General features: G+C 58.5%; 1 protein-coding gene across 9 annotated transcripts in view; it reads left to right on the forward strand.

Moving 5' to 3' along the window:
• Window positions 1-16,019, forward strand: part of KMT2D (lysine methyltransferase 2D) — a 39,938-nt gene that overhangs the window by 20,927 nt on the left and 2,992 nt on the right. For 4 of the 9 annotated variants that reach the window (XM_073882038.1, XM_073882041.1, XM_073882040.1 and 1 more), the window contains exons 33-55: window positions 17-199; window positions 287-423; window positions 650-2,514; window positions 3,890-4,013; window positions 4,167-4,251; window positions 4,357-4,423; window positions 4,535-4,767; window positions 4,867-7,719; window positions 7,856-7,996; window positions 8,120-8,287; window positions 8,444-8,603; window positions 9,248-9,323; window positions 9,535-9,710; window positions 9,807-9,937; window positions 10,575-10,707; window positions 10,786-10,913; window positions 11,061-12,201; window positions 13,062-13,198; window positions 13,294-13,424; window positions 13,888-13,935; window positions 15,096-15,381; window positions 15,629-15,702; window positions 15,829-15,937. In XM_073882038.1, coding sequence (XP_073738139.1) covers window positions 17-199; window positions 287-423; window positions 650-2,514; window positions 3,890-4,013; window positions 4,167-4,251; window positions 4,357-4,423; window positions 4,535-4,767; window positions 4,867-7,719; window positions 7,856-7,996; window positions 8,120-8,287; window positions 8,444-8,603; window positions 9,248-9,323; window positions 9,535-9,710; window positions 9,807-9,937; window positions 10,575-10,707; window positions 10,786-10,913; window positions 11,061-12,201; window positions 13,062-13,198; window positions 13,294-13,424; window positions 13,888-13,935; window positions 15,096-15,381; window positions 15,629-15,702; window positions 15,829-15,937 — 8,586 coding nt within the window. The remainder of the gene's footprint in view (window positions 1-16; window positions 200-286; window positions 424-649; window positions 2,515-3,889; window positions 4,014-4,166; window positions 4,252-4,356; window positions 4,424-4,534; window positions 4,768-4,866; window positions 7,720-7,855; window positions 7,997-8,119; window positions 8,288-8,443; window positions 8,604-9,247; window positions 9,324-9,534; window positions 9,711-9,806; window positions 9,938-10,574; window positions 10,708-10,785; window positions 10,914-11,060; window positions 12,202-13,061; window positions 13,199-13,293; window positions 13,425-13,887; window positions 13,936-15,095; window positions 15,382-15,628; window positions 15,703-15,828; window positions 15,938-16,019) is intronic. The other 5 variants (XM_073882042.1, XM_025883109.2, XM_073882045.1 and 2 more) reach the window with 4 other exon arrangements.

Here is a 16,019-nt window from a genome sequence, read left to right on the forward strand (position 1 = left end):
TCTGTTCTCTGCGCAGCGCCAGCGACTCCGGGAGCTGCTGATTCGGCAGCAAATCCAGCGCAACACCCTGCGGCAGGAGAAGGAGACAGCTGCGGCAGCTGCAGGAGCAGTGGGGCCCGCGGGCAGCTGGGGTGCTGAGCCCAGCAGCCCTGCCTTTGAGCAGCTGAGTCGAGGCCAGGCCCCCTTCGCCGGGACCCAGGTAGGTAGAGTGGCAAGGAGCGGGGGGGGCGGCGGGGGTCCGAGGTACTGACGGTGGCCCGCCCTCATCTCCCTCTGTCTCTCCTAGGATAAGAGTAACCTTGTGGGGCTGCCCCCAAGCAAGTTGGGTGGCCCCATTGTGGGGCCGGGGGCTTTCCCCGGCGATGACCGACTCTCCCGGCCACCTCCACCAGCCACCCCTTCTTCTATGGATGTGAACAACCGGTGAGGCTCCCAGGGGTTCCCTCCGGGTAAAGCGAGGGAACAGACTTCACCACCGCTGTGTGCTGCCCCTGGTGTTCCCGTGGCTGACCCTTGTCCGGTGTCCACTTAAGACTCTTTCTCCCCGTTCCCTCCGACTGCGGCACCTCCATCCTTCCCCGCCGCCCTAAGCCCGTGTTCTAGCTCTTGGCCCTGGTTTCGTCATACTGACTACTGCGTGTTCTTGCAGGCAACTGGTGGGAGGCTCCCAAGCCTTCTATCAGCGGGCGCCCTACCCCGGCTCCCTGCCCTTACAGCAGCAGCAGCAGCAGCTGTGGCAGCAGCAGCAGCAGGCAGCAGCCACGGCAGCGACCTCCGTGCGACTTGCCATGTCTACCCGCTTCCCATCAACTCCCGGGCCCGAACTTGGCCGCCAAGCCCTAGGTTCCCCCTTGGCGGGAATTCCCACCCGCCTGCCTGGCCCTGGGGAGCCAGTGCCTGGTCCATCTGGTCCTGCCCAGTTCATTGAGTTGCGGCACAATGTACAGAAAGGACTAGGACCTGGGGGGGCTCCGTTTCCTGGTCAGGGCCCCCCTCAGAGGCCCCGTTTTTACCCAGTAAGTGAGGACTCCCACCGAATGGCTCCTGAAGGGCTTCGAGGCCTAGCGGTATCTGGCCTCCCCCCACAGAAACCGTCAGCGCCCCCGGCCCCTGAACTGAACAACAGTCTCCATCCAATGCCCCACACCAAAGGTCCCTCCCTGCCCACTGGCTTGGAGCTGGTTAGCCGGCCCCCCTCAGGCACTGAGCTTGGCCGCCCTCCTCCTCTGGCCCTGGAAGCTGGGAAGTTACCCTGCGAGGATCCCGAGCTGGACGATGACTTTGATGCCCACAAGGCCCTAGAGGATGATGAGGAGCTTGCTCACCTGGGTCTGGGTGTGGATGTGGCCAAGGGAGATGATGAGCTGGGCACCTTGGAAAACCTGGAGACCAATGACCCCCACCTGGATGACCTGCTCAACGGGGATGAGTTTGACCTGCTGGCCTATACTGATCCTGAGCTGGACACTGGGGACAAGAAGGACATCTTCAATGAGCACCTAAGGCTGGTGGAGTCGGCCAACGAGAAGGCTGAGCGGGAGGCCCTGCTGCGGGGGGTGGAGCCAGTACCCTTGGGCCCTGAGGAACGCCCTCCCCCTGCTGCTGATGCGTCTGAGCCCCGTCTGGCGTCGGTGCTTCCTGAGGTGAAGCCCAAGGTGGAGGAAGGTGGGCGCCACCCTTCCCCTTGCCAGTTCGCCATTACCACCCCCAAAGTAGAACCAGCACCTGCCACCACTTCCTTAGGCCTGGGGCTGAAGCCAGGACAGAGCGTGATGGGCAGCCGGGACACCCGGATGGGCACGGGACCCTTTTCCAGCAGTGGGCACACAACTGAGAAGGGCCCCTTTGGGGCCACGGGAGGCCCACCAGCTCACCTCCTGACCCCCAGCCCGCTGAGTGGCCCAGGAGGGTCCTCCCTGCTGGAAAAGTTTGAGCTAGAGAGTGAGGCCTTGACCTTGCCCGGTGGCCATGCAGCATCCGGGGATGAGCTGGACAAGATGGAGAGCTCGCTGGTAGCCAGTGAGTTACCCTTGCTCATCGAGGACCTGCTGGAGCATGAGAAGAAGGAGCTGCAGAAGAAGCAGCAGCTTTCGGCACAGCTGCAGCCTGCTCAGCAGCAACAGCAGCAGCATTCCTTGCTGTCCACACCAGGCCCTGCCCAGACCATGTCTTTGCCGCACGAGGGCTCTTCTCCCAGTTTGGCTGGGCCCCAACAGCAGCTTGCCCTAGGACTTGGAGGTTCCCGACAGCCAGGCTTGGCCCAGCCCCTGATGCCCACCCAGCCACCAGCACATGCCCTGCCGCAGCGCCTGGCCCCATCCATGGCCATGGTGTCCAATCAGGGGCATATGCTAAGTGGGCAGCATGGGGGGCAGGCAGGCTTGGGGCCCCAGCAGAGCTCACAGCCGGCGCTGGCACAGAAGCCCATGGGTACCATGCCCCCTTCCATGTGCATGAAACCTCAGCAGCTGGCCATGCAGCAGCAGCTGGCTAACAGCTTCTTCCCGGACACAGGTAACTTCGTTACTCAGGGGTGATCACTGCTACCTCCAGTTGGACACTGGAGCTAGAGACCGAAGCTAATCCTCCGCCAAGGGAAGTGGGGCACACAGAGCATGGGTGAAATGCCGCAGGAGCGGGGCAGGCAGAGGTGGTGTAGCTTTTGCAGAGGGAGGAACAGCGCCTGGCCTATAGCAGGCATTCAGATGTTGGAATGAATGGAATGAATGCACGAAGCCTGATTAGCAAAGGCTTTGTAGCCCTGGTGAGACCGGAAGGTGAGGAGCTGGAGAGAAGTGGTGCAGGACAAAGCAGTCCGGGTAGGTGTGAGCACTTGAGCGAGACTGCTGGTGGGGAGCCTGGGGAGCCGGCGGGTACGTTTGGAGATGGCAGTGGAGTGGTTAGGCCGCAGTGGACTCTGTGTGGAGGGAGGTGGGTGGGCACTATGCTAATTTTGGAGCCGGAAAAAGGGGGGCCAGATTGAGGAAGATCTCAGATTACACTAGCATTTATTGAATTACTATTTGCTAAGTAAGCACTGTGTCAAGCACTTTACGCCCGTCTCGTCTGACTGAATCACAACAAACTCGTTAAATAGGTACTGCCATTGTCTTCAGTTATAGAAAGGGAAGCAGGTGTGGAGGTTAAGTATCTTCTCCAGATCCAGATCGTACAACTGACAGAGCTAGAGTTTTAAGTCCTGGTCCTCTGACCCTGTTACCTGTTTCTTATTGCCTCAAAATACGTGGAGAGGGAGTGTGGTTAGGCCTTTAGTTAGTTTTGGGAGCAGTGGAGAAATACACAGTGGGCAGGAAGATTTGAAGTTTTGGGGGGTTGCTTATTTCTCCTTTTTTACCCGGCATCCTAAACAGGCAAGAAAGTAGGCTGTAGGTGATGCATCTCGTGCCCAAAACAGCTCTGGCATCTAGGACTTTGGCACAGTGCCCATATCTTGGGTTCTTGGGCTGCACTAGTTGCCCTAAAGAATACTTTCTTTGAAGAATGTTTTCTAGGTTCATAGAGTGCATTCACAGTCTTTGTCACATTTGATTCAGTAGTTCCATGAGATAGGTGGGGTAGGGAATCATGAGCTCTGTCAGAGGAGGAAACAGGCTCAGAGAAGTCAAATGACATTGATATGTTGGCCCCACAGATATCTACGAAGTGGCTCTTCTTAGCACCTTGCAGGTGAAAACAGGGCCACATGTCTTGTGAATAGTAAAGCTGAGTCACCCGTGCTGCCTGGCTCCTAGTTAGTGGTCTTTCCATCACTTTTTTGCCATTCTTTGTTCTGCTTGGTTCGGTGGAGGTCAAGGTGTTGGAAGGCACAGCAGACATAGCGTGGAGTATTGAATCCAATGTCCAGCTTATTCGGCTCTCCTCTCTCCAGATCTGGACAAATTTGCGGCAGAAGATATCATCGATCCCATTGCGAAGGCCAAGATGGTGGCTTTGAAAGGCATCAAGAAGGTGATGGCTCAGGGCAGCATTGGAGTGGCACCTGGTATGAACAGGTAAGACTTGGGGGGTGGGAGGGGGTGGTTGGCTCTTTTCCTCTCCCAGTCCTTCCCCTCTCCTTCCTGCCTCCCCATCCCTACTTGTCCCACCTCTTTGTCTTTCACCTTTCCCCATGACCTACACGTTCCCTTTGTTTTGGCGAACTCCAGGCAGCAAGTGTCCCTGCTAGCCCAGAGACTCTCGGGGGGGCCCGGCAGTGATCTGCAGAACCACGTGGCAGCTGGGAGTGGCCAGGTAAGTGGTCAGGTGGGAGTAGGAACTTGTGTTCTCTACAGGCGGGCCGCTCTTCTTAGGGCCTGATTTGCAACAGTGACCCTTTAGCGGTCTCTCTCACCACAGGAACGGAGTGCTGGTGACCCCTCCCAGCCTCGTCCCAATCCACCCACCTTTGCCCAGGGAGTGATCAGTGAGTATGGGGCTGGGAAGGAGTGTGCAAGGGAGTGGCTTGGGGCAGATGGTGGAGGAAGAGGGATTCCGATCTCCCTTTTGCGGGTCCTGACACCGTTTCCTTTCTCAGATGAGGCTGACCAGCGGCAGTATGAAGAGTGGCTGTTTCATACCCAGCAGCTCCTACAGATGCAGCTGAAGGTGCTAGAGGAGCAGATTGGTGTGCACCGCAAGTCCCGGAAGGCTCTGTGTGCCAAGCAGCGCACTGCCAAAAAGGCTGGCCGTGAGTTCCCGGAGGCTGATGCTGAGAAGCTCAAGCTGGTTACAGAGCAGCAGAGCAAGATCCAGAAACAACTGGATCAGGTAGGGAAAGCAGACTTCAGCCTGGCAAGCAGGAGCCCGAGAAGAGGGAGAGCATGGGTGGGCAGGGTCCAGGCTGACATCCCGACTCTCCTATGTTAGGTCCGGAAGCAGCAGAAGGAGCACACCAACCTCATGGCAGAGTATCGGAATAAGCAGCAGCAGCAGCAGCAGCAGCAGCAGCACTCGGCCGTGTTGGCCCTTAGCCCATCCCAGAGTCCCCGGCTCCTCACCAAGCTCCCTGGTCAGCTGCTCCCGGGCCATGGGCTGCAGCCACCGCAGGGGCCTCCGGGTGGGCAAGCTGCAGGTCTTCGCCTGCCCCCAGGGGGCATGACACTCCCTGGACAGCCTGGTGGCCCTTTCCTCAACACCTCCCTGGCCCAGCAGCAGCAACAGCAACATTCTGGTGGGGCTGGGGCCTTGGCTGGCCCCTCAGGGGGCTTTTTCCCCGGCAACCTTGCTCTTCGAGGCCTAGGACCCGATTCGAGACTTCTACAGGAAAGGCAGCTGCAGCTCCAGCAGCAGCGCATGCAGCTAGCCCAGAAACTGCAGCAGCAGCAGCAGCAGCAGCACCTCCTGGGACAGGTGGCAGTCCAGCAGCAACAGCAGCAGAGCCTGGGCGTACAGGCAAACCAGGCTCTGGGTCCCAAGCCCCAGGGGCTTCTGCCTCCCAGCAGCCATCCGGGCCTCTTGGTCCAGCAGCTGTCCCCGCAACCACCCCAGGGGCCCCAGGGCATGCTGGGCCCTGCCCAGGTGGCAGTGTTGCAGCAGCAGCAGCAGCACCCTGGAGCTTTGGGCCCCCAGGGTCCTCACAGACAGGTGCTTCTGACCCAGTCCCGGGTGCTGAGTTCCCCCCAGCTGGCGCAGCAGGCTCAGGGCCTTATGGGACACCGGCTGGTCACGGCCCAGCAGCAGCAGCAGCAGCAACAGCACCAACACCAACAGCAGGGATCCATGGCAGGCCTTTCCCATCTGCAGCAGGGCCTGATGCCGCATGCTGGGCAGCCCAAACTCGGCGCTCAGCCCATGGCCGCCTTGCAGCAGCAGCAGCAGCAGCAGCAGCAGCAGCTCCAGCAGCAGCAGCAGCAGCAGCTCCAGCAGCAGCAGCAGCAGCAGCAGCAGCAGCAGCAGCTCCAGCAGCAGCAGCAGCAACAATTTCAGCAGCAGCAGCAGCTCCAACAGCAGCAGCAGCAGCTCCAGCAGCAGCAGCAGCAATTTCAGCAGCAGCTGCAACAGCAGCAGCAGCAGCAGCAATTTCAGCAGCAGCCGCAGCCGCAGTCGCAGCAGCAGATGGGCCTCTTGAACCAGAGTCGAACTTTACTGTCTCCGCCGCAGCAGCCGCAGCCGCAGCCACAGCCGCAGCCGCAGCCGCAGCCACAGCCGCAGCCGCAGGGGCCCCTCGGCCCGGGCATGCCGGCCAAGGCTGCGCAACACTTTTCTAGCCCCGGAGCCCTGGGTGCCGCCGTCCTGACGGGCAAGGAGCAGAGCATGGTAGAGACGGCTGTTCCTCCAGAGGCCACAGAGGGGCCATCCACACATCAGGGGGCGCCGCTAGCCCTAGGGGCTGTTCCCGAGTCGGCGGCCACCGAACCTGGGGAGGTGAAGCCCTCGCTCTCTGGGGACTCGCAGCTCCTGCTTGTCCAGCCGCAGGCCCAGCCGCAGCCCAGCCCTGCGCAGCTACAGCCGTCTCTGAGGCTCCCAGGGCCCCAGCAGCAGCAAGCTAACTTGCTCCACACGGCAGGTGTGGGAAGCCATGGGCAGGCGGGCAGCGGCTCATCCTCAGAGGCCTCAGCCATGCCCCACCTGCTGGCCCAGTCCTCTGTTCCTTTAGGGGAGCAGCCTGGGACCATGACCCAGAACCTTCTGGGCTCCCAACAGCCTCTCGGACTAGAGCGGCCGGTGCAAAATAACGCAGGGCCACAGCCTGCCAAAGCAGGATCTGTCCCCCAGTCTGGTCCGGGCCTGCCCGGGCCTGGAGTCATGCCAACGGTGGGTCAACTTCGAGCGCAGCTCCAAGGAGTCCTAGCCAAAAACCCCCAGCTGCGGCACTTGAGCCCGCAGCAGCAGCAGCAGCTACAGGCGCTCCTCATGCAACGGCAGCTGCAGCAGAGTCCGGCAGTGCGCCAGGCACCCCCCTACCAGGAGCCCGGGGCCCAGCCCTCTCCTCTCCAGGGCCTCCTGGGCCGCCAGCCCCAGCTTGGGGGCTTCCCTGGATCCCAGACTGGCCCCCTCCAAGAGCTAGGGGCGGGGCTTCGACCTCAGGGCCCACCCCGGCTCCCCGCCCCACAAGGAGCCTTAGCCGCAGGACCAGTCCTCGGCCCTGTCCATCCCACACCTCCACCATCCAGCCCCCAAGAGCCAAAGAGACCTTCCTCACAGCCCCCCGGAGCCAGCCCCCTCGTCCCATCCCAGCTCCCCTCTGAGGCCCAGCTCCCCCCTACCCAGCCAGGGACCCCAAAACCCCAGGGGCCATCCTTGGAGCTGCCTCCTGGGAGGGTCTCACCTGCTGCTGCCCAGCTTGCGGATACCTTCTTTGGCAAGGGGCTGGGACCTTGGGACCCCCCAGACAACCTAGTAGAAGCCCAGAAGCCAGAGCAGAGCAGCCTGGTACCTGGACATCTGGAGCAGGTGAACGGGCAGGCAGTGCCTGAGCCACCCCATCTCAGCATCAAGCAGGAGCCTCGGGAGGAGCCATGTGCCCTGGGAGCCCAGGCAGTGAAGAGGGAGGCCAACGGGGAGCCAATAGGGGCACCAGGTACCAGCAACCACCTCCTGCTGGCAGGCCCCCGCTCAGAGGCCGGGCATCTGCTCTTGCAGAAGCTTCTACGGGCAAAGAATGTGCAACTCAGCACTGGGCGGGGGCCCGAGGGGCTGCGAGCTGAGATCAACGGGCACATTGACAGCAAGCTGGCTGGGCTGGAGCAGAAACTACAGGGTACCCCCAGCAACAAGGAGGTGAGTGCTCTAGATAGATTGGAGCAGATAGAGTGGGGACTGCAACCCGGGGCAACGTGAGCAGGTCTGGTTCACACAGAAGAGGTGAGGGCTCTGAGGAAGACCGCAGCCTTCACTGTGGGTTTATCCGGCTTAGGATACAGCAGCAAGGAAGCCTGTGACACCGAAGCCCAAGCGGGTGCAGAAGGCAAGCGACAGGTTGGTGAGCTCCCGAAAGAAGCTGCGGAAGGAGGACGGGGTCAGGGCCAGCGAGGCCTTGCTGAAACAGCTGAAACAGGTGACCCCCAGGAGCCAGCCCCCTGGTCCCATCCCAGGATAGGGGGCACGCTGGCCCCCAGCTGTGCAGTGGCAGAGATGTTCACGCTGTAGGTTTCCAACCTTGTCATTTTGCCCCTCCTAGGAGCTGTCCCTGCTGCCCCTAACGGAGCCTACCATCACCGCCAATTTTAGCCTCTTTGCTCCCTTCGGCAGTGGCTGCCCGGTCAATGGGCAGTGCCAGCTGAGGGGGGCCTTTGGAAGTGGGGCACTGCCCACTGGCCCTGACTACTATTCCCAGCTGCTTACCAAGGTCAGAAAAACGGCAATACCTTTTGGGGATGACGAGGTTCTTGGGGAGGTGGAGGTGGGAGTGGAAGCTGAGGAGATTGCTGATGTCGTGTGGGGCCAGGAGATTACGTCATTCTCCCTCTGCCATCTTGCACACAACACCCCACCCCACCCCCAGAATAACCTGAGTAACCCGCCGACACCACCCTCGTCGCTGCCCCCCACCCCACCCCCATCGGTGCAGCAGAAGATGGTGAATGGTGTCACTCCATCTGAAGAGCTGGGGGAACACCCCAAGGATGCTGCCTCTGCCCGGGATACTGAAGGGACGCTGAGGGGTAAGGCAGGAGCAGCGTGGGCCTCTCGTTCTCTGGTAGGATTTGGTGGCTGGGGTCCAGGTCGGTCAATGTGCCCTCTCATACGGTTTGAGACAGGAGTGATGGCTTGTGGTCCCGTGTGCACACGTGAACAGGGTAGCTGAGCTAGGGAAGGGCCTCTTTAGGGCTGATTTGTTGGAAGCAAGGAGTCCAGAGCATAGGCGACAGAGGAGGTGGTGGTAGGAGAGAGTGTTGATGAGGCTTTTGTTTATGAGGCACAGCCTACAGTGCTTTAGTGGGTATAGAACTCCAGTCAAATCTGGATTTGAACTCTCTGGTTCCTGTATGCATTTAGCTGTGTTGTCACAGCTAAGTAACATGATTGACTTGGGTGGGCCCCAGTTTCCTCACTGAAAATAGATGTTAGAATATTCCTCTGCTGGAGTTGTTAAAACTTGATAAACAGAGCCCGGTGCCTGGCACATAGGAAAGGCTCAACAGACGCAGCTCATCTGCCCCAGACTTATAGGTAGGTGGGTGGGTAGACAACAGCGGTCATGAGAGCTAAGCTAGGTCTTGTACTAGTTAGGCCTGAAATTTGGGGGAGACAGCCCTGTGAGCTCTGGCCACCAGCCTGACTTTTTTTCTCCCTTCCTACCCTTCAGATGCTTCAGAGGTGAAGAGTCTAGACCTGCTGGCTGCCTTGCCTACACCCCCTCACAATCAGACTGAGGATGTCAGGTGGGGGGGCGGGGCTGGAAATGGGCTAAGGAATGGGGTGGGGGGCAGGTTGCCTCATTTTTCCCTTCGGCCAATGGCAGGTGCCACGTAAGGCTATGACATCTATTAATGTCTAGATTTGGGAGGGGGAGTCTGCAGCGCTGTACCAACAAATGTCTACTTGGGGGAGTCTGCAGGGCTGTACCAACAAATGTCTACTTTTGGCCCGTAGGATGGAAAGCGATGAGGACAGCGATTCTCCTGATAGCATTGTGCCAGCTTCGTCCCCCGAAAGCATCCTGGGGGAGGAGGCCCCTCGTTTCCCTCAGCTGGGCTCAGGCCGGTGGGAGCAGGAAGACCGGGCTCTCTCCCCTGTCATCCCCATCATTCCTCGGGCCAGTATCCCAGGTAGAGGCTGCTCTGGGCATGGGCCAGGCAGGGCTGGCTTGTCCGAGGCGGGGGGAGAGGGCAGCTGGAGCTTACACAGGTCCCTCTCTCATTCAGTCTTCCCAGATACCAAACCTTATGGGGCCCTGGACCTGGAGGCCCCTGGAAAGCTGCCTGCCACAGCTTGGGAAAAGGGCAAAGGAAGTGAGGTGTCAGTCATGCTGACAGTCTCTGCCGCTGCGGCCAAGGTATGTCCTGGGGGTTCCTTGGAGGCCAGAGGGATCCTGGTCAGAAGGCAGTCCCTGGAGCTTGTGTGGATGAATTCAACCACTCAGAACTGTGTACGAGGACCTACTGTGTGTGAATGCCTGGGCCGAAGGCTGCAAGATCAGGGTAAATAAAGCACGAGGGGCTCACAGTCCAGTGAGAGACGCAAGTCAGCAAATTAGGAGAGCACACATAATGCAACGAATGCTGCAAGACAGCATGTCCCCAGTCACGTTTGGTGGAACTCTTATTTTTTAATGTTGACAGGGTTTTGTGGTCAAAGAAAATTGGAAATCCCGGTTGAAACCACAAAACAAGTTTCTTTACTACAGGACTCCTCAGATTCTTTAATTTGCTAATGTATATCGTGAGTCTCCAAGTGGTGCATATAGCGTGTGTCATTCCTAAACTTGGTGGGCACGGGTCCCTCTTTGTGGGGCGCCCATTAACAACCGCAGCATTCTGGGAGAGGTGCTGTGAAGGAAGCGTGTGAGAGGGGCAGGACTGACCGGCCGCTTGGGGAGCGGGGTTCCGGGTGTTCTGTCCCCACCAAGCTGGTGGCGGTACCTACTCCACACTGCCGACACGCTCCTCCCATCCCCTTCCCTGCCCTGGCAGAACCTGAATGGTGTGATGGTGGCAGTGGCAGAGCTGCTAAGCATGAAGATCCCCAACTCCTATGAGGTGCTGTTCCCAGAGAGCCCTGCCCGGGCGGGCATTGAACCTAAGAAGGGGGAAGCTGAGGGCCCTGGTGAGTGTGGCGGGAAATCTCCTCGGGACCTGCAGGGAGGGATTCTGGTGGGAGGTTCTGACCCCTTCCTTCTTGCAGGAGGGAAAGAAAAGGGTCTGGGAGGCAAGAGCCCAGAAGCTGGCCCTGATTGGCTGAAGCAGTTTGACGCAGTGTTGCCCGGCTATACCCTCAAGAGCCAGCTAGACATCTTGAGCCTCCTGAAACAGGTAGGTCTGGGGGAGAAAAGACGGTGGGTGTCTGACTAGGGTAAAGAAGGCAGAGGGCTTTTGGGAGAGTGGAATCTGGGTGAGAGGAGGGAGGGGGGCTCATTAAGTGCGGAACTGGCGATGATACCGGGCTGTGCCCTCCCCTAGGAGAGCCCCGCTCCAGAGCCACCCACCCAACACAGCTACACCTACAACGTCTCCAATCTGGATGTGCGACAGCTCTCCGCCCCGCCTCCTGAAGAGCCCTCCCCGCCCCCATCCCCCTTGGCACCCTCTCCTGCCAGCCCCCCTGCCGAACCCCTGGTTGAACTCCCGGCTGAACCCTCAGCTGAGCCACCGGTCCCATCGCCCCTGCCACTGGCCTCATCCCCTGAATCGGCCCGACCCAAGCCCCGAGCCCGGCCCCCTGAAGAAGGTGAAGATTCCCGGCCCCCTCGCCTCAAGAAGTGGAAGGGGGTGCGCTGGAAGCGGCTGCGGCTGCTGCTGACCATCCAGAAGGGCAGCGGGCGGCAGGAGGATGAGCGGGAAGTGGCGGAGTTTATGGAACAGCTTGGCACGGCCCTGCGACCTGACAAGGTGCCTCGTGACATGCGGCGCTGCTGCTTCTGTCACGAGGAGGGTGATGGGGCCACTGATGGGCCTGCCCGCCTGCTGAACCTGGACCTGGACCTGTGGGTGCACCTCAACTGTGCCCTGTGGTCCACGGAGGTCTACGAGACTCAGGGCGGGGCGCTGATGAACGTGGAGGTGGCCCTGCACCGAGGACTGCTAACCAAGTGCTCCCTGTGCCAGCGCACCGGTGCCACCAGCAGCTGCAATCGAATGCGGTGCCCCAGCGTCTACCATTTTGCCTGCGCCATCCGCGCCAAGTGCATGTTCTTCAAGGACAAGACCATGCTGTGTCCAATGCATAAGATCAAGGGGCCCTGTGAGCAGGAGCTGAGCTCTTTTGCTGTCTTCCGGCGGGTGTACATCGAGCGGGATGAGGTGAAGCAAATCGCCAGCATCATCCAGCGGGGAGAGCGGCTGCACATGTTCCGCGTGGGGGGCCTTGTGTTCCACGCCATCGGACAGCTGCTGCCTCATCAGATGGCTGACTTCCACAGCGCCACTGCCCTCTATCCCGTGGGCTACGAGGCCACACGCATCTACTGGAGCCTCCGCACCAACAACCGCCGCTGCTGCTACCGCTGCTCCATCGGCGAGAACAATGGGAGGCCCGAGTTCATCATCAAAGTCATGGAGCAGGGCCTGGAGGACCTGGTCTTCGCCGATGCCTCCCCCCAGGGTGAGCACGGGGCCCTCGAAACGCTCGTGTGGAAGTGGAAGGGATCTGCAGCGTCTTCGTGCGGGATCCTCCCTGCCCTGGCTTCGGGCCAGTGGAAGTCTTTTAGAGATCCCCTGAGGCAGTGCTTTAGCCTCTCTCAGCCACCTCGCATCCCCCCCCCCCCCCCCCCCGTGGCTGAAGACCTTCTCCTTGTCTCCTTCACGTGTGCTGGCTCCTTTTCCTATCCTCAGCCAGACTAAAGAATACGGTTCTGAGACCGCATCGTCTGGCCTGGCTCACCCTGTTCCTAACCATGAGTTCCTTACGATTGCTTTTCCCTGGTCAGAACTCTTTTGCTCTGAGCTTTAGCATTAACGATAGAAATAAGTGAGCAAGTTCCGTGTGCCACGAACTAAAGTAAGTGACGTAGGCTGTTTTGTTCATGGCCACCCTATGAGGTAAGTACTTTCATTTTGCCCAGTGTATACATAAAGAAACAGAGCTTTAGAGAGATTTAAGTATTTGGTGTAAGGGCCCATAGCCAGTATTAGAACCTGAACTCAAAAGTCTTCCCCACTCCAAAGCAGGCCTATTGTTCTGGCTCTCGGGTAGGCACTGTGGCCTGTGCTGGGTCTCCTGGGCCCTGGGGTCATGGCTCTGTGTCCTAGGGCTCTCTGGTGCCCCTCCAGGGTAGGAAGCCTACTGGCTTGCTGAGGGAGAGTGGGACTGGGAGGCCAGCGGGGGGTCCTGAAGAACCACACAGTCTCGTGGCAGGGAGGTGTGCAGGCTACAGAAAAGGACCGTTGCTCCCGATCGAGGTTAGGCTGAGGTCCGTCAGCAGAAGTTGCCTCTGAGGGCTGCTCTCTTTCCTTGCCTCTTAGCGGTGTGGAATCGCATCATTGAGCCTGTGGCTGCCATGAGAAAAGAGGCTGACATGCTGCGGCTCTTCCCCGAGTACCTGAAAGGCGAGGAGCTCTTTGGGCTTACGGTGCACGCCGTGCTGCGCATAGCTGAATCAGTAAGGAGGGGGCCGGGGGCCACGTGGGCACTGGGGACTCTGGTCCTGCCCCCGAAACACTCAGGCTAAGGGAAGCACACGACCTGTGTCCACAGCTGCCTGGAGTGGAGAGCTGTCAAAACTATTTATTCCGCTATGGACGCCACCCCCTGATGGAGCTGCCACTCATGATCAATCCCACTGGTTGTGCCCGATCGGAGCCTAAAATCCTCACACACTACAAACGGTGAGCTTGTGGGGTGGGGGCCATGGGATGTGGGAGTGGGGGTTGGTAGGGGCCCTCTGGCCAATTATGAAGGTTTGGGGATTCACTCTAGGCTTCCTGATTAGGGGGTGTGCAGGTATCACTTAGGTCATCCCTTTCCTCCTCCTCCATGCCGCTCAGGTGTCCTGGGTTGACCTGGGGTCTGGGACAGACTTATCTTGGGCACCCTGGGAATGGCTGTTGGGGAGGTTCTGGGTAGACAGTGGTGAAATTTTATGCAGTAGATAAGGGAGCCAGTCACCTCCTTCCTCTCTTATTTTGCTTCCAGGGGGCCTGTGATTTCTCCCAAACCTGAGACACCCCATAAAGGCTAGGGTCACCTTCCCTTCCCCAGGCTGAGTTGGTGTCAAAAATAATTAGAAATATAATAGAAAAATAATAAAACCTTACATTTGTATAGCACTTTATACTTTTTTTTTCAAAGCGTTTTCACATCCATTATCTCATTTGATCCTCACAACAACCTTATGAGGTAGGTAGGGCAGGTGGTATGACCCCCATTTTACAGCTGAGAAAACTGAGACCCAGAAAGGTTAAGTGACTAGACAAAGGTCACACAGCTGGGACCAGAACCTTACCTCTCGACTTGTGGTTCACTGCTTTTTCTGTGTACCACAGTAGCCTGACTTTGGTCCCTGGGTAGAGGGAGGCAGAATCCTTGTAGCAGGGTTTTCTCAAAGGCCTTCTGTTGCTCCTTGGGCTAGCCTAGAGCGTCAGGCTCTACTACCCCAGTCATCCCTAGTCCTTGATACTCTACAACAGTGGTTTTCAAACTGTGTGTGTTTCAGAAAGTCCTGGAACACATAAACCGAGTGAACAGAACTTGGCCCTCCCCGTGCATAACTCCCCCTTCCCCAAATTGGATTCAACCGGAAGCATTCCTTTTCATCTAGTTTATGTATTGGAATTCCAATAACATTTTGTTAAAGAAAAAAGGAAAAAAATAAATCTCTACTAGATCAAAAAGAATCAAAAACGTTTGAAAACCACTGCTCTGGGATGGGCAAGGTTTTGGCTGGTGCCCTAGGGTGGTGAAGAGGCATCCTGCCAGGCAGCAGTCATTCCCCTGCACTGAGCCATCTGCACAGAGCCCAACATTATGTCAGAGAAGGGGACAGTCTGAAGAAAGGAAAGGGTACCACCTCTTGGCTGTGAATTCAGAGCCACTTTTAATTCAGATCCAGCCCAGTGTGGTAGACACGGCCCCCAATTTCAGGGCTTCTAGTATGTGCAGGAGGTAGAACTCAGATGTTTGAGCAAATCATGAGCTTAAATGCCAGGCCTGGGCTGCTTGGGGAAGACCTCCCAGAGGAGCGTGGCCTTGTGTAATGTTTGGCAGGAGGGTGGAATAAGGCAGGGAGATGGGAGAGCGGGCTCAGTGTAGGGGAATTGGTGCCCCCCCACCCCTCCATCCCCCATCCCCCATCCTGGGCTCTCTGTGCCACTCAGGGTGTCGCACGGGTCCCCAAAACTAGTGGCTGTCTCACCAAAGCCAAGACCCACACGCCTCCACTCCATTTCCAAGACAGCACATGCCCCTAACTGGCATGTTGCACATCCCAGGGAGGAGGTGGGTGGGGTGTGCTTGGTCTGGGGGAGAGCTGTCTTGTCATGGCCTGTGTCACCTCCCAGGCCTCACACCCTGAACAGCACCAGCATGTCCAAGGCATATCAGAGCACCTTCACAGGCGAGACCAACACCCCATACAGCAAGCAGTTTGTGCACTCCAAGTCATCACAGTACCGGCGCCTACGCACTGAGTGGAAGAACAACGTGTACCTGGCTCGCTCCCGTATCCAGGGCCTGGGGCTCTACGCTGCCAAGGACCTAGAAAAGCACACAATGGTCATCGAATATATTGGCACCATCATTCGCAATGAGGTGGCCAACCGGCGGGAGAAAATCTATGAGGAGCAGGTATGGGCTAGCAGGGGGGCTGTCTGTCTTGGTTTATGGCCGCCCTCTCCACGGCGGAGCAAGGGGCTGAATTGGGGTCAGGGGAGCAGGTGGAAAGCTGTGGCAGGAGGAGGAGGTAAGACACAAGAGAAAGGCAGAACAGGAAATGAAGATAAGCCCGCTGCCCAAGTCTGCTACCTGATCCCACCGCCAGTGCTGCTGCCATTCCCTGATACTCTTCCCACTTCTGCAACTTCTTCCCTTCTAGAATCGAGGCATCTACATGTTCCGAATAAACAACGAACATGTGATTGATGCTACGTTGACCGGAGGCCCTGCCAGGTGAGAGAGGAATGAGGAAGGAGGAATTTAGGGGTCCCTGGGGGTGACACTCAGGGTGGGCCAAGAAGGAACCAAAACCCTCCCGACTCAGTTGCCTGGCATCCCCGACTCTGGCCCACTGCTTAGGTACATTAACCATTCCTGTGCCCCTAACTGTGTGGCGGAAGTTGTGACGTTTGACAAGGAGGATAAAATCATCATCATCTCCAGCCGGCGAATCCCCAAAGGAGAGGAGGTGAGAGGAAGTGTTCTGTGTGAGTGACAAAGCGGCTCCCGCTTCTCTTCACTTCCCCAGAACCAAGTTCCAAGGCCACTGC

This window comes from Callorhinus ursinus, unplaced genomic scaffold (assembly GCF_003265705.2).
Source record: "Callorhinus ursinus isolate GAN/ISIS: 27379988/994484 unplaced genomic scaffold, GSC_fseal_2.0 scaffold44, whole genome shotgun sequence".
NCBI lineage: Eukaryota > Metazoa > Chordata > Mammalia > Carnivora > Otariidae > Callorhinus > Callorhinus ursinus.